Consider the following 14478-nt stretch of genomic DNA (forward strand, 5'->3'; position numbering starts at 1 on the left):
GAGCCTCCGGAGTCTGGCAGCAGCAAGGCAGAGGAACGAGGGGAGCCTGTTCCCAGTGCGTGCATGCACAGAGCTGCTAGAAGGCAAGAGCAGCTGAGACAAAAGGGGCGACTCGGGAGTAAGGCTGGGAGGTGATTGCCTCTCCCATAAGGGACAGGCAAAGGTGAAGAAATCTTTGCAGGAAGCAAGGTCATTCACTCTATTTGGATTAATCCTTGAAGCTCTGTGTGGACTTTGTACTTTCGTCTGGCTTTTTACAGTTCGTTTGGCACTTTAGTTGTTGGCAGCCATTCAAAGGAGAGAAAGGTGGGTGCTTATCTCGAGACACTGGGACTCATTACAGGCTGGGAATGAATGTAATTCCCAGCGCTGAAATAAAACTGTTTGGACTAAGTGTGTGCTTCATTATGGTCTCAGGAAGCCTTGGTCAGAACAGGTGGAAATCTGTCAGTATAGGATTTTAGGCTCCGGGTTTTTGAGTCTCCTCTTTTAAAAAACCTGCAGGATTTTATTCCGAAAAGCCGTAAAAGTACAGAAGTGGAAGGCAGAGGCGTTGATTAACAGCACCTTTGATTTAAAATAAATAAATAAATCGTTTAACAAAAGAGCCAGCATTTGGGAGGAGGCAGAGCCAAGGCAATTAATTTTCGGGATATCAAGGGAACCTGTTTTAGCAATTCCCAGCTTTGCAAAAAATGCTCCATGCACCTAGATCAAAAGATTTAAAAACAAGATGCCAAACAATCAGCCACACCGCGACGTGTAATTTGAGGAACAAAAGACAAAAAAGCATTGGCTTGGGCTCCCAAGGAAGGCTCTCATGAATTTTGATCATCAAAAGGGTTTTTAAAAATACAAAATTAAAAAAAAAGGTTTTTGGATGGATGGAAGCTAAATCTTAGGGCTAGGAGAAAAACTTCCATCTATGGGGGTGGGAAAATGATTGGAGGGCATGTAATTGAACGAAATTATATTTTTAATTCGTTAATCATTTAATTCACTGCAAAACTGGTTGATTCTCCTCCTCTCCCACTGGAATTTTTTTTTTTTTTTACAGTTTGCAAGTGAATTACTGCCTGTTTGTTCTTTATATAGCTTTATCTTTAAAAAAAAATTTTTTAAAAAAATTCTTTATTGAAATTCAAAATAGTAAAAAGTTTATAAAAATTCAAAATATTTAAAAATGCAAAAATTTCTATAAAAGATATGTCAATACCTTTCAACATCATTTTGACAGTACAATACACATAATATATACAATTAATGTTTGACAGTTATTCATAGTATTGGTAATACTGATTCACAGTGCCTTAATATTAATAAAGTGATTCATGCATACGTCATTGGTTCAAAAAAGAAAAATAATATATTAACACTAAGTACGTATCTAAGAAGAAAAAAATCAGATATAAATCTATAGTGTATGTACTGTGCTCTCTATTCCATAGCCATGAGGAGATATATGTATTTTAAATATACAATATAACTACATAAATATTATAAATTAAATATGAATATTTACATAGATCTCCATTTTCTGGCAGTTTCTCAATTTCAAGTTTCACGTTAGTCCTACCAATATGCCAATTTTATTTCCTCCTTCAATCTATATTTTTCATGTTTTACTGTCTACCCATTGATACCAAATGTTCCAAATTGAGTAATATTCTGAGTCTTCTTTATCATTTAATTTCATCATTAAGTCTATCCATCTCTGCACAATTTTATGAATTAGAATTTTACGAATTTTAACTTCGACAGAATATGGACCTCTTCCAAGCCTGTGCTAGCACAATTCTTGCCGCCGTTATTATATGTATAAGGAGATATCGGACATATACTTTATTTTTTAAGATGATAAGCCACACGGAGCAACCCTGTATGGCAGGATGGGAAGCCAATAAATTTAATAAAGAAAGAAAACCAAGAGGAGAAAGGAATCAAAAGTCGCATTGGGAAGGATGGATTCTAAATCGGTCCGTTTTGCGCATGAGCTGAGATCTGAAAATAAAAAAGATTCCCCTTTCAAACCACAACCTGCCCCATTGAATGAAAGCAGACAAATTGATTTTTCAATGTTTATTATTAACCGGAAAAATCTTCGTGGGGGCAAATCCGTCCCCCCAAGAGAAGAAACTTCACTTGGGAAAAGGGAGCTGTCAGCCAGCTCATTATTCACGAGTGGAAAAGTAAAATAAAAGACTATCATCAACTCGTAAAGTGTTTTTTTCCCCTATATATTTACAGAAGCTGAATGAGTGGGTTTTATTTTATTTTTTGTGGGGTGGGGGGGAAAGGCTCAAAATCTTGGCTCAAAAGCAAGCAAAACAGCCAGCTACCAGGAACGATGACCATGAATTCAACCAGGTCAGGAAAAAAAAAAAAATCTTGCCTTCCCAAAAGTTTTAATGCAAAGGGAGGGGGGGGTTGTTTTTCTTTTCTTTTCTTTCCTTTCCTTCTCTCCTGCAGACGGGAGGAAAGAAAAAACTTTGCAAGGTTTCAGCCTTGCCTTCAGCCCCACCCCACCTCCTCCCTCCGAGCCCCAAGGCCCACTTGCAAAAAAATCGGCCGGCCAGACTGGAGGTTGTCCACCTCTTTCATGCCGGCTTGCTCTCAATGGACGGTGTTGTCTTTTGTGAAATGTGTGCGGTGCCCACGCCCGTTCTGCACGCTGCCCCGTGGGGTTCCTTCAAAGGAAACGATTGTTCCGAGAAAGCAGGGAAGAGCAAACGGTTTTGAGTTTGGCCTGTGGGAGGATGTCAGTTTCGTAACCTGACCACTTTTTTTTTTTTTTTTTAACGTGGTGGGGTTTTAGGCCTTGGCTGGGGGAAGAGGCTCCGCCGAGAATCCTTCGGGTTTAAAACTGTGGCCTCTCGCAATGAAAAGAAGTTATAATAATAATGATGATGATGATGAGGTCTTCAAACTTGGCAACTTTTAAGACCTGTGGACTTCAAACTCCCAGAATTCCTCAGCTAACATGACTGGAGGAGGAGGAATTCTGGGAGTTGAAGTCCACAAGTCTTAAAGCTGTCAAGTTTGAAGACCCCTGGGATAGATAGACAGGGAAAGAGAGGTAGGATAGATAGAAAGAAAGAGAGATAGATAGAATAGATAGTGGGAGAAAAAGAGAAAGATAGGATAGGATAGATAGATAGAATAGAAAGAGAGGTAGGATAGGAGACAGATAGAATAGATAGGTAAGATAGATAGATAGATAGATAGATAGATAGATAGATAGATAGATAGATAGATAGATAGATAGATGATAGATAGATGAAAGGAAAGGAAAGGAAAGGGAAGGGAAGGGAAGGGAAGGGAAGGGAAGGAAAGGAAAGGAAAGGAAAGGAAAGGAAAGGAAAGGAAAGGAAAGGAAAGGAAGAAAGAAAGAAAGAAAGAAAGAAAGAAAGAAAGAAAGAAAGAAAGAAAGAAAGAAAGAAAGAATAGATCAAGGCTCTTCAAACTTGGCAAGTTTAAGAATAGTGGACTTCAACTCCCAGAATTCCTGAGCTAACATGACTGGAGGAGGAATTCTGGGAGTTGAAGTCCACAAGCCTTAAAGCTGTCAAGTTTGAAGACCCCTGGAATAGATAGATAAAGAGAGGTAGACTAGATAGAAAGAGAGATAGAATAGATAGAGGGAGAGAGAGAGAAAGAGAGAGAAAGGATTGATAGAATAGATAGATAGAATAGATCGAGGGTCTTCAAATTTGGCATGTTTAAGACTTGTGGACTTCAATTCCCAGAATTCCTGAGCTAACATGACTGGAGGAGGAGGAGGGATTCTGGGAGTTGAAGTCCACAAGCCTTAAAGCTGTCAAGTTGGAAGACCCCTGTCCTAGCAGGATCCAAGGAGAATGGCCTCCGTCGGATTACAACTGTGTCATAAATATGAATTTGGCCGATTTCAGCCCAATCCCATTATTTTTCTAATTAACAAACCGAAGTCCTGGATTGAACCAACTTTTGTGGTGTGTGTGTGTGTGGGTGTGGGTGTGTGCAAAATTTAAGGAAGGAAGTTGGGGAGTGAGCAGGGGAGGTGTGTCTCTTCACATGGCTGCGATCCCAAGGGAAGAGAAAACCGTCAGGATGAGAACCAGGGCACCCGACTGGTACAACTGGGGTATCTTGAAACCGATGCCCATGTCCCAGGCCTACAAAAGAGGAGATGAGAAGGACGTCGTAAGATGAGGAACCGGAACGCCACTTGGGGGTAGCCCCAGCTGAAACCGACCAATAAACCCAACTAGGAAACCTCAGCACGGTGTCTCTCAACGTGGCCAACTCTTAAGGTGCTTGAGCGAGGTGGGGGCTGGACTAGAAGACCTCCCGGTTCCCTTTCAACTGTTGTTATTCTCTTATGTGTGGGCTTCGACTCCCAGCATTCCCCAGCCAGCCCGTGCTAAAATTAAAAAAAGGAAGGAAGGAAGGAAGGAAGGAAGGAAGGAAGGAAGGAAGGAAGGAAGGAAGGAAGGAAGGAAGGAAGATGAGTAGATAAATAGATGGATCGAAGGAAGGAAAGAAAGAAGGAATAAAAGAATTGAAAGGGACTTCGGAAGGAAGGGGAAAGAAGGAAAGAAAGAAGGAAGGAAGGAAGGAAAGAAGGGAGGAAGGAAGGAATAAAAGAATTGAAAGGGACTTCGGAAGGAAGGGAAAGAAGGAAAGAAAAAGAAGGAAGGAAAAAAGGAAGGAAGGAAGAGATAACAGAATTGAAAGGGACTTCGGAAGGAAGGAAGGAAGGAAAGAAAGAAAGAAAGAAAGAAAGAAGAATAACAAAATAACAGAATTTGAAGGAAGGATGGAAGGAAGGGGAAGAAGAAGGAAGGAAGGAAAAGAAGAAGAGAAAGGGAGGAAGGAAGGATAACAGGAATTGAGGAAGGGACTTGAAGGGAAGGAAGGAAGGAAGGAAGAAGGAAGGAAGGAAGGAAGGAAGGAAGGAAGGAAGGGGAAGGAAGGAAGAGCAATAGCACTTAGACTTATATACCTCTTCACAGTGCTTTTCCAGCCCTCTCTAAGCTGTTTAGAGTCAGCCTCTTGCCCCCAACCATCTGGGTCCTCATTTTACCAACCTCGGAAGGACAGAAGGCTGAGTCAACCTTGAGCCCATCAGGATCAAACTCTTGGCAGTGGGCAGTGAGTTAGCCTTCAGTACTGGATTCTAACCAGTGTGCCACCACGGCTCTTAAATAAATATTAATCCTTTGCCAAGTGTCTGAATTTTGATCACGCGACCACGGGAATGCTGCAGTGGCCATTACGTTGGGAAAATCGGTCCCAAGTCGCTTTTTTCAGTGCCATTGTAACTTCGAACGGTCGCTAAATGAAGTGTTGTTAAGTCGAGGACTGCCTGTAACGGCATGTGGGAGAGACCTTGGGAGACAGGAGGAAAATTGTACATTCACACGGGCAAGATTCCGTCAATGGAGCTTTGCCATGAAGCAGGATTAACTCGTCTCTGGTCAGGTTTCCGCTCTGGTTCGCCCCGCGAGGCCGACATACTAGTGGTATGTATTTTGGCTGCTCAAAAGGCCGCTTACCAGATGCCGAATCCCATTCCAGGTGTGGTAGGTTACAGGAAGGGCCAAGGCAAACTTGGCAGAATAAATTAGAGCGGGTCCCAGGCTGAGCGACTTAATCACATCCAGGTAGTCGGAAAACTGTCCAGGAAGGACCAAGGCACTTAATGCGAAGAGCGACACACCTGGTGAGGAAACACATCAAGTATGAATAGGACACAGGCAGTCAGTCAGTCTGTCTATCTATCATCTACCTACCTACCGACCTACAGTATCTATCATCTATCATCTATCTATCTATCTATCTATCATCTATCTATCTAATCTATCTATCTATCTATCTATCTATCTATCTATCATCTATCTACCTATCTATCTATCTATCTATCTATCTATCTATCATCTATCTACCTATCTATCTATCTATCTATCTATCTATCTATCTATCTAATCTATCTATCTATCTATCTATCTATCTATCATCATCTATCTATCTATCTATCTATCTAATCTATCTATCTATCTATCTATCTATCTATCTATCTATCTATCTATCTATCATCTATCTATCTATCTATCTATCTCTTTTCTTTTCTTTCTATCATCTACCGACCTACAGTATCTATCATCTATCTATCTATCTATCTATCTATCTATCTATCTATCTATCTATCTATCTATCTATCTATCTATCTAATCTATCTGTCTATCTATCTGTCTATCTAATCTATCTATCTATCTATCTATCTATCTATCTATCTATCTATCTATCTATCTATCTATCTATCTATCTATCAATCATCTCACTATCTATCTATCTATCTATCTATCTATCTATCTATCTATCTATCTATCTATCTATCTATCTATCTATCTATCTATCTATCTATCTATCTATCTATCATCATCTATCTATCTATCTATCTATCTATCTATCTATCTATCTATCATCTATCTATCTATCTCTTTCTTTTCTTTCTTTCTATCATCTACCGACCTACAGTATCTATCATCTATCTATCTATCTATCTATCTATCTATCTATCTATCTATCTATCTATCTAATCTATCTATCTATCTATCTATCTATCTAATCTATCTGTCTGTCTATCTATCTATCTATCTATCTATCATCTATCTATCTATCATCTATCTATCTATCTATCTATCTATCATCTATCTATCTATCTATCTTCCTATCTATCTATCTATCTATCTATCTATCTATCTATCTATCTATCTATCTATCTATCTAATCTATCTAATCTATCTATCTATCTATCTATCTATCTATCTATCTATCTATCTATCTAATCTATCTAATCTATCTATCTATCTATCTGTCTATCTAATCTATCTATCTATCTATCTATCTATCTATCTATCTATCTATCTATCTATCTCTTTCTTTTCTTTCTTTCTATCATCTACCTACCTACAGTATCTATATCTATCTATCTACACTATCATCTATCTACAGTATCTATTTATCTATCAATCTATTTATCTACCTACCTACCATATTTATCATCTACTATATCTATCCGTCTGTCTGTCTGTCTGTCTGTCTGTCTGTCTGTCTGTCTGTCTATCTATCTATCCATCCATCCATCCATCCATCCATCCATCCATCCATCCATCCATCCATCCATCCATCCTTTCCAATCAAGGAAAAGATTTGAGACGAGGAAGGAAAGTGTGACGCACCTAAACTCATCCCCACGCCAGTCCCGCGGTGAATGATGGACATCGCCATCGGCAGGGTCCACCTAAAAGGAAGGAAAAGGGGACATTGTCAAAAGTTGAACGCAGAAATGACAAGTGCTCTTTATGGAAAAGGAAGGAGGAAAGCAGATACGGGTCATAGTTAGAAGAATTAATCAGTGGGACGACTGGTCTCCAGAAGTTCTGGGTGCTCCAACACGGGAGGTTTTGAAGAAGAGATCAGACAATCACTTGTGTGTAATGGGAGAGGGTCTCCTGCTTGAGGGGCGGGTTGGACTAGAAGCTCTTCGAAGTCTCTTCCAATTCTGTTATTCCTTCCTTCCTTCCTTCCTTCCTTCCTTCCTTCCTCCTTCCCTCCCTCCTTCCTTCCTCCCTCCCTCCCTCCTTCCCTCCCTCCTCCTCCTTTTCCTCCCTCCTCCTTCTTTCCCTCCCTCCCTCCCTCCTCCTTCCTTCCTTCCCCTTCCTTCCTCCCTCCTTTCCTCCCTCCCTCCCTCCCTTCCTTCCTTCCTCCTTCCTTCCCTCCCTCCCTCCTCCTCTCCTTCCTTCCTTCCTTCCTTCCTTCCTTCCTTCCTTCCTTCCTTCCTTCCCTCCCTCCTTCCTTCCTTCCTTCCTTCCTTCCTCCTTCCTTCCCTCCCTTCCTTCCTTCCTCCCTCCCTCCCTCCCTCCTCCCTCCCTCCCTTCCTTCCTTCCTTCCTTCCTTCCTTCCTTCCTTCCTTCCTTCCTTCCTTCCTTCCTTCCTCCCTCCTTCCTTCCTTCCTCCCTTCCTTCCTTCCTTCCCCATCACTGGGTCATTCAAGAAGCAATTGGATAAACATTTGTTTGGAGAGGCGTAGGGCCTTCTGCTTGGGCAGGGGCTTGGACTAGAAGACCTCCAAGGTCCCCTTCCAACTCTGTCATTCCCGCTATTCTGTCTCCCAAGCGCTGAGCTCAGGCCAAGGCAGGGCAAGCTGTTCCCAGCTCTTTAGATCTGCTCCCCACTCTGAATTATTCGAGGAATCCTCCCAGAGAAGGAACACTGGAATCTGTGGAGGCAGCTGAGGAATGAGAGTCTCACACGGGGGGTGGGAAATGCTCCTCGACGGGCAGCAGAGGAACCAGCCAAGGACTTAAGACAGAAAGGAACTAAGATTCCGAGCTTGGCTACCGAGGTTAAAAGCTTGGCGTTGCAATTTCCCCCCCCAGAGAGCAGGCAAGTTGAGGGAGAAGTCGTCCTTGACTTATGGCTGAAAAAGAGCCCTGGAATTATGGTTGTTAAAATTGTGGTGATTGGGACACAGGTCGTTATTAAGGCCTTTTTCACGGTGGCCATTAAGTGAACGGTGTGGCCATTAAGTAAATGGCCACGATTAGAGAGGAGGGAAGCTCAGCACTATGGGTAGGTAGGGGGTGGGTATCTTTTCTTTATGTATACCGAGAGTATTTACACCAAGACAAATTCCTGGTGTGTCCAATCACACTTGGCCAATAAAAGTATTCTATTCTATTCTATTCTATTCTATTCTATTCTATTCTATTCTTCTATTCTATTCTATTCTATTTCTATTCTATTCTATTCTATTCTACTGTTTCTATTCGACTCCTGTTTTTATTATATTCTGTTCTATTCTGTTCTATTCTATTCTATTCTATTCTATTTCTATTCTTATATTCATATCTTGACTTATTCAAAATAGTCAGTTACTATACATCATTATTGCTATATCCTTTAATTTCTTGCTCTGCTTTCTAACCATCCATAGAATGCAGATGTCATTCCTGTGGGAGAAAGGCAGGGAAGAAATGCAATTCAGGACATAATGAAACGCACATAATTGCAATTAAAAGAGGCGTCTTACTCGTAAATGGTGAGATGCGGGGACAACGGCCGTTTAGATTGGGTGTTCTTCTCCCAAAACTTGGCCATGTCTTCCTTCGCTGACGTCGTCATGGGGAGCACGCTGGAACAGAACCATTGAGAACTTGTTAGGAGGTAGGCCCAGGGGTGGGATTCTATCGGTTCGCACCTATTCGCTAGAACCGGTTATTAACATTCTAAGCAGTTCGGAGAACCGGTTGTTAGAAGAAATTACTGGGCTAATCCTGTAAGGAAGGCAGGAAGGAAACATTCTGGTGTTGCTTACAGAAACTGCCTCTCCATTAACCCTTATTCCATTCTTGGCAGGACTAGACTTCCTGTCTCTGGAACTTCTCTGGAGTTTTTTTCCCCCCTCCTTTGCTGGTACTTTGCTTGTGTGGAGTGACCATTCAAAGTTACAATGACACTGAAAAAAGTGACTAATTACCATTTTTCACACTTATGACTGTTGCAGCATCCCCACAGTCATGAGGCCATGAGAGGAGATGCGTGCCTCGATGTGAATGATATTGAGTTGGCCACGCCTAGCCAGTCACATGACCACCAAGCCACGCCCACCACCTAAGCCACGCCCACAGAACCGGTTGTTAAAAATTTGAATCCCACCCTGGGTAGGCCCCAAACCACCCGGTAACGTGTTCAGGCAGTGCTCGACTTATGACCATGTGTTTAGCAAGCGTTCCAAATTACAAATTTAAGGAAGCGGTTCTTCTTCTTTTTCTTCTTGTGCCATATCCGTCATCGGATATTGGCGATCCTATTTTTATCAACAAAAAACTTTGGCAAGTGTGAGAAACTTACTGTCTCACAGAAAATCCCGCGTTGAGGCGGAAAAAGAGGGCATGCCGGCTCGCTAACCTGAAATGGGGAAAAAAAAAATATTATAGGATGCGTTGAATGGATAGCCCGGAGTTTATCCTTTATGGGTTATCAGCCTTCCCTGCAGAGTTAGCATAAGGATGTTCTGAATCGTGGCACAGAACATAGCTGGAGAACAAGGTGGTCCAATTGCTGGCCCAGTCAAAACGTGTGTGTGTGTGTGTGTGCATCTATCTATGTGTTTATCTATCTATCATCTGTTTGTCTATGTATCTTTCTATCTATCATCTATCTTCTCTATCATCCTTATTTACCTATCATTTATCATTCTCATCTATTTTATCTATCTGTTTATCTATCATCTGTTTGTCTATGTATCTATGTATCTATGTATCATCTATCTTCTCTATCATCCTTATTTATCTATCATTTATCATTCTCATCTATTTAATCTATTTTATCTATCTCTGTTTATCTATCTATCATCTGTTTGTCTATGTATCTATGTATCTACCTATGTATCTATGTATCTATCATCTATCTTCTCTATCATCCTTATTTATCTATCATTTATCATTCTCATCTATTTAATCTATTTTATCTATCTGTTTATCTATCATCTGTCTATGTATCTATGTATCTATCTATGTATCTATCTATGTATCTATCTATCTATCTATCTATCTATCTATCTATCTATCTATCTATCTATCTACCTTCTCTATCATCCTTATTTATCTATCATCATTCTCATCTATTTAATCTATCTATCTGTTTAACTATCTAACATCTGTTTGTCTATGTATCCATCTATGTATCTATCTATCATTCATAAACATTTTGAACACACTGTATTGCCAGGGCATATCATTTACAGAAAAGCAAAGAAAGAACAAAAAGGAATATTAACATATTTACCAATAATAATAACTATTTAACAATAATAATAGCATAACGCAATAGTTTTGACTAAATTTCTCTTTATATTAGCTTATTTGTAATTGTGTTAATTATATTGGCATGTTTATACATATAAACCCCCTTTATATTTAATTCATACATAGCAATAATCTTTCATTCATCTAATTTCTACTCTTATCTCTAACCACTCATAGAATGTATTCCATGTTAAGGAATATTCTGGTCTCCTTTGTCCTTTATTTTTAATGTCAATCTGTCCATCTCTGCACAATCTAGTATTTTCTGAATTACGTCCTTATCTGACGGGGCGATCTCATTTTTCCAGTCTTGTGCAAATACAATCCCTGCTGCTGTCAATACACACAAAATTAAGATATATGGTCCCTTTATCATAGCCCTGAGGCATTTATACCCAACAAAAATAGTTCTGGTTTCAGATCCATATGTCCCTTGAGCATCTTTTCCAACCACGCGATGTATTTTTGACCCATATATTTCTTGCTTTCGTACAATGGTTAAAGCGCCAAGCTTTAGAAACCGGGAGACGGTGAGTTCTAGTTCTGGCTTAGACACGAAAGCCAACCGGGTGACTGTGGGCCGATCACCAGGAAACGGTGAGATCCCCCCCCCTCCCAAAATCGTCCCCAGGATCCCCATTTGGGGAACCCCTGGCCTGCAGCATGCTTTCCACACACACACACACAACAACAACCCTGCAAGGTAGGCTGAGACAAGGGAGAGCAAGGGAGCTTTTGGGGCAGAGGGAGGACTCGAACCCAGGCCTCCCCCCCATCCTATCCCTACGACACTTTCCTGATGCTGGTTTGGATCCCCTGGTTTAAACCCAGATACTGGAGGGGAGTGGTGGACGACCCAGGCTTAGCTATGTTAATACTTGGCACCCCCCATTAGGGGTCTCCATGCCTGCGGAGGTGGGCATTCAGACGTATACCTAAGACACGTGTACTACGCCCCTCGGTTTGCAGGCCAGAGCTCTGAAATAATTTCTCTTCTGCAAGGCAACGGGTGGTGTGTGTGTGTGTGAGGGGTCGAACTAACAACGCCCATCATCCCCGGCTTGCACGGGAGGTGTAGCTTGGCGTCCCCCTGCAGGCTGGGGAGGATGGGTTGTGCAGTCCGAGGCCTCTCACGTCGGACGGGGAAAGGGGGAAAAGGGCGGATGGAATTGCACGAGCAGGAGAGGGATGAGGGGGCAAACACGTGTCTTTGCGCTCGTGTGAACCCGCAGACGAAACGCCCCCCAGGTCACCCGCAGCCTCCGGGCGCGTAATCACTCCCCCCTTTCCGTCCCCGAACACGCGTGTTTCTCCAATCCGGACCCTTCCAGACGAGACGAGGCCACCGCGGGGCTCCCCCAGCCCTCCCCGCCTTTTCTCCGCCCGTCTCCGGTCACCTCAAGACGGACGATGCCATCTTGGCCAGCAGGCGCTCCGACTGTCCGGTGACGTCACCGCCCAACTTCCGTCGCCGGAGCCAAAGAAGGGCGGAAGTGAGAAGCAGCCGAGCTTCAACACGCATGCGCTTGAAGCCCTGGCGGAGAAGTGTGTGTGTGTGTGTGTGTGTGTGTATTGGGTTGCCCTTCCAGAGGCCGGGGGACTACAGTATCCATAATATCCTACCCGGAGATGGGGGGTGTAGTCCCCTTCCGCTTCTTCACAATCTCCACTCCCTTCTAACACTGATTGTGTTACCTAGTTGGGTCATGAAACGTCTGCAAGAAAGCAACCAAGCTCAGAGAGCACCAAGGACATCCCGATCCTCCTCCTCCTCCACTCCCTTCTAGCACTGATGATGGTCATGAAACGTCTGCAAGAAAACCATCAAGCTCAGAAAGCACCAAGGGCCTCACAGCTGGGTGTGGGGGTGTGTGGACTAGATGACCTAGAAGGTCCCTTCCAACTCTGATTATCTGTATCTGTATCAGTTTTCCTCCTCCTCTCTGCAAAACCTACTTCCTTATAGCACTGATGATATTCCCTAGTTGGGTCATGAAACGTCTGCAAAAAAAAACAATCAAGCTGAGAGTACTAAGGACCTCACAGTCTTCTTCTTCTTCTTCTTCTTCTTCTTCTTCTTCTTCTTCTTCTTCTTCTTCTTCTTCTTCTTCTTCTTCTTCTTCTTCTTCTTCTTCTTCTTCTTCTTCTTCTTCTTCTTCTTCTTCTTCTTCTTCTTCTTCTTCTTCTTCTTCTTCTTCTCCTTCCTCCTTCCTCCTTCCTCCTTCCTCCTTCCTCTTTTTCCACCACCTCCTCCTCCTTCCTTCCTCCTTCCTCTTCCTCCTCTCCACTATCCCCACTCCCTAGCGCTGATGATGTTCCCTAGTAGGGTCATGAAACGCCTGCAACAAAACCACCAAGCTCAGAGAGCACCAAGTTCAACTCTGAGCTACAAATATTCTCGAAATAAAAAGCAGTTTGCAAACCCAACATCTTCCATCTGCCCACTTTGGAATTGGCTAAGACAAAAGAGAACACAACACAAGCCTTTGTGTTTTCTGGAATGTGTAGCGCCTACTAAAAACTGTGATTGTACTGAAATAATAGTGGCCTGAGAGGAAGATTTTAAAAAATTGGCAGGAAGAGGCAGAAGTGATTTTCAGCACACAATGAACAAAATCTGATTATTATTTTTTGTCTAGCATTCATTTTTTAAAACACAGGTCAATCGTGGTTTCCCCAGGCTGCCAACTGCAATGTGTTTCAAAAATATGGGACTTTTTTTTTAATTCTGCAAAAGAAATTCCGCTATTTTGTTAACAGAGAAAACCCAGCTGACTCTGAGCAATTGTGGACAAGGAAAGTTGTAATTGATTAAGCTGATTTCCCCCCCTACTGGCTCATTAAAGAATCTCTTTTCAATGGCCAGTCCAGGTGATGTGCAGAAACATTTAACGTGGGTGCCAGTGCCTTCCGAGCTAGGTGGTTTTCTTGCAGGCGTTTCATAACCCAAGTAGGTAGCATCATCAGTGCTAGAAGGGAAGGGGGTTTCTGGAGTGGAGGAAAAAGAAGAGGAGGAGAAGGAAGGGGGGGAAGGAGGACTGTGGGGTCCTTGGTGGTCTCTGAGCTGGGTGGTTTTCTTGCAGACGTTTCATGACCCAACTAGGTAACATCATCAATGCTAGAAGGGATGGGAGTTTGCGAGGAGGAGGAAGAGGAGAAGGAAGGAAGGAAGGAAGGAAGGAAGGAAGGAAGGAAGGAAGGAAGGAAGGAAGGAAGGAAGGAAGGAAGGAAGGAAGGAAGAGGGGAGGAGGACTGTGGGGTCCTTCGTGCTCTCTGAGCTTGCTTGTTTTCTTGCAGACGTTTTATGACCCAACTAGGTAACATCATCAGTGCTAGAAGGGATGGGAGTTTGTGAGGAGGAGGAAGGAAGGAAGGAAGGAAGGAAGGAAGGAAGGAAGGAAGGAAGGAAGGAAGGAAGGAAGGAAGGAAGGAAGGAAGGGGGGGGAGGACTGTGGGGTCCTTGGTGGTCTCTGAGCTTGGTGGTTTTCTTGCAGACATTTCATGACCCAACTAGGTAACATCATCAGTGCTAGAAGGGATGGGAGTTTGTGAGGAGGAGGGGAAGGAAGGAAGGAAGGAAGGAAGGAAGGAAGGAAGGAAGGAAGGAAGGAAGGAAGGAAGGAAG

The 14478-nt window shown here is 42.6% G+C and overlaps 1 protein-coding gene across 4 annotated transcripts; it reads right to left on the reverse strand.

Moving 5' to 3' along the window:
- Window positions 1–2064: 2064 nt before the first annotated feature.
- On the reverse strand, window positions 2065–12297 carry SDHC (succinate dehydrogenase complex subunit C). Of its 4 annotated transcripts, none has more exons than XR_015745324.1 (7): window positions 12251–12297; window positions 9898–9954; window positions 9077–9178; window positions 7224–7285; window positions 5538–5701; window positions 3495–4154; window positions 2065–2944 (listed from the first exon to the last, which is right to left on the reverse strand). XR_015745324.1 is itself a non-coding variant. In XM_087943379.1 (6 exons), the coding sequence occupies exons 1-6, from the start codon at window positions 12268–12270 to the stop codon at window positions 4050–4052; spliced, it is 510 nt and encodes a 169-aa protein (XP_087799505.1). In that variant the 5' UTR covers window positions 12271–12297; the 3' UTR covers window positions 2065–4049. The 4 variants fall into 4 exon arrangements, 2 of the variants coding, with proteins under 2 accessions (XP_087799505.1, XP_087799506.1); XR_015745323.1 differs by having other exon boundaries at window positions 2065–2958; XM_087943379.1 differs by having other exon boundaries at window positions 2065–4154.
- Window positions 12298–14478: the final 2181 nt, after the last annotated feature.

This window comes from Notechis scutatus, chromosome 14 (genome assembly GCF_049901735.1).
Source record: "Notechis scutatus isolate UNSWTSFEM ecotype Mainland chromosome 14, rNotScu1.2, whole genome shotgun sequence".
Lineage (NCBI taxonomy): Eukaryota > Metazoa > Chordata > Lepidosauria > Squamata > Elapidae > Notechis > Notechis scutatus.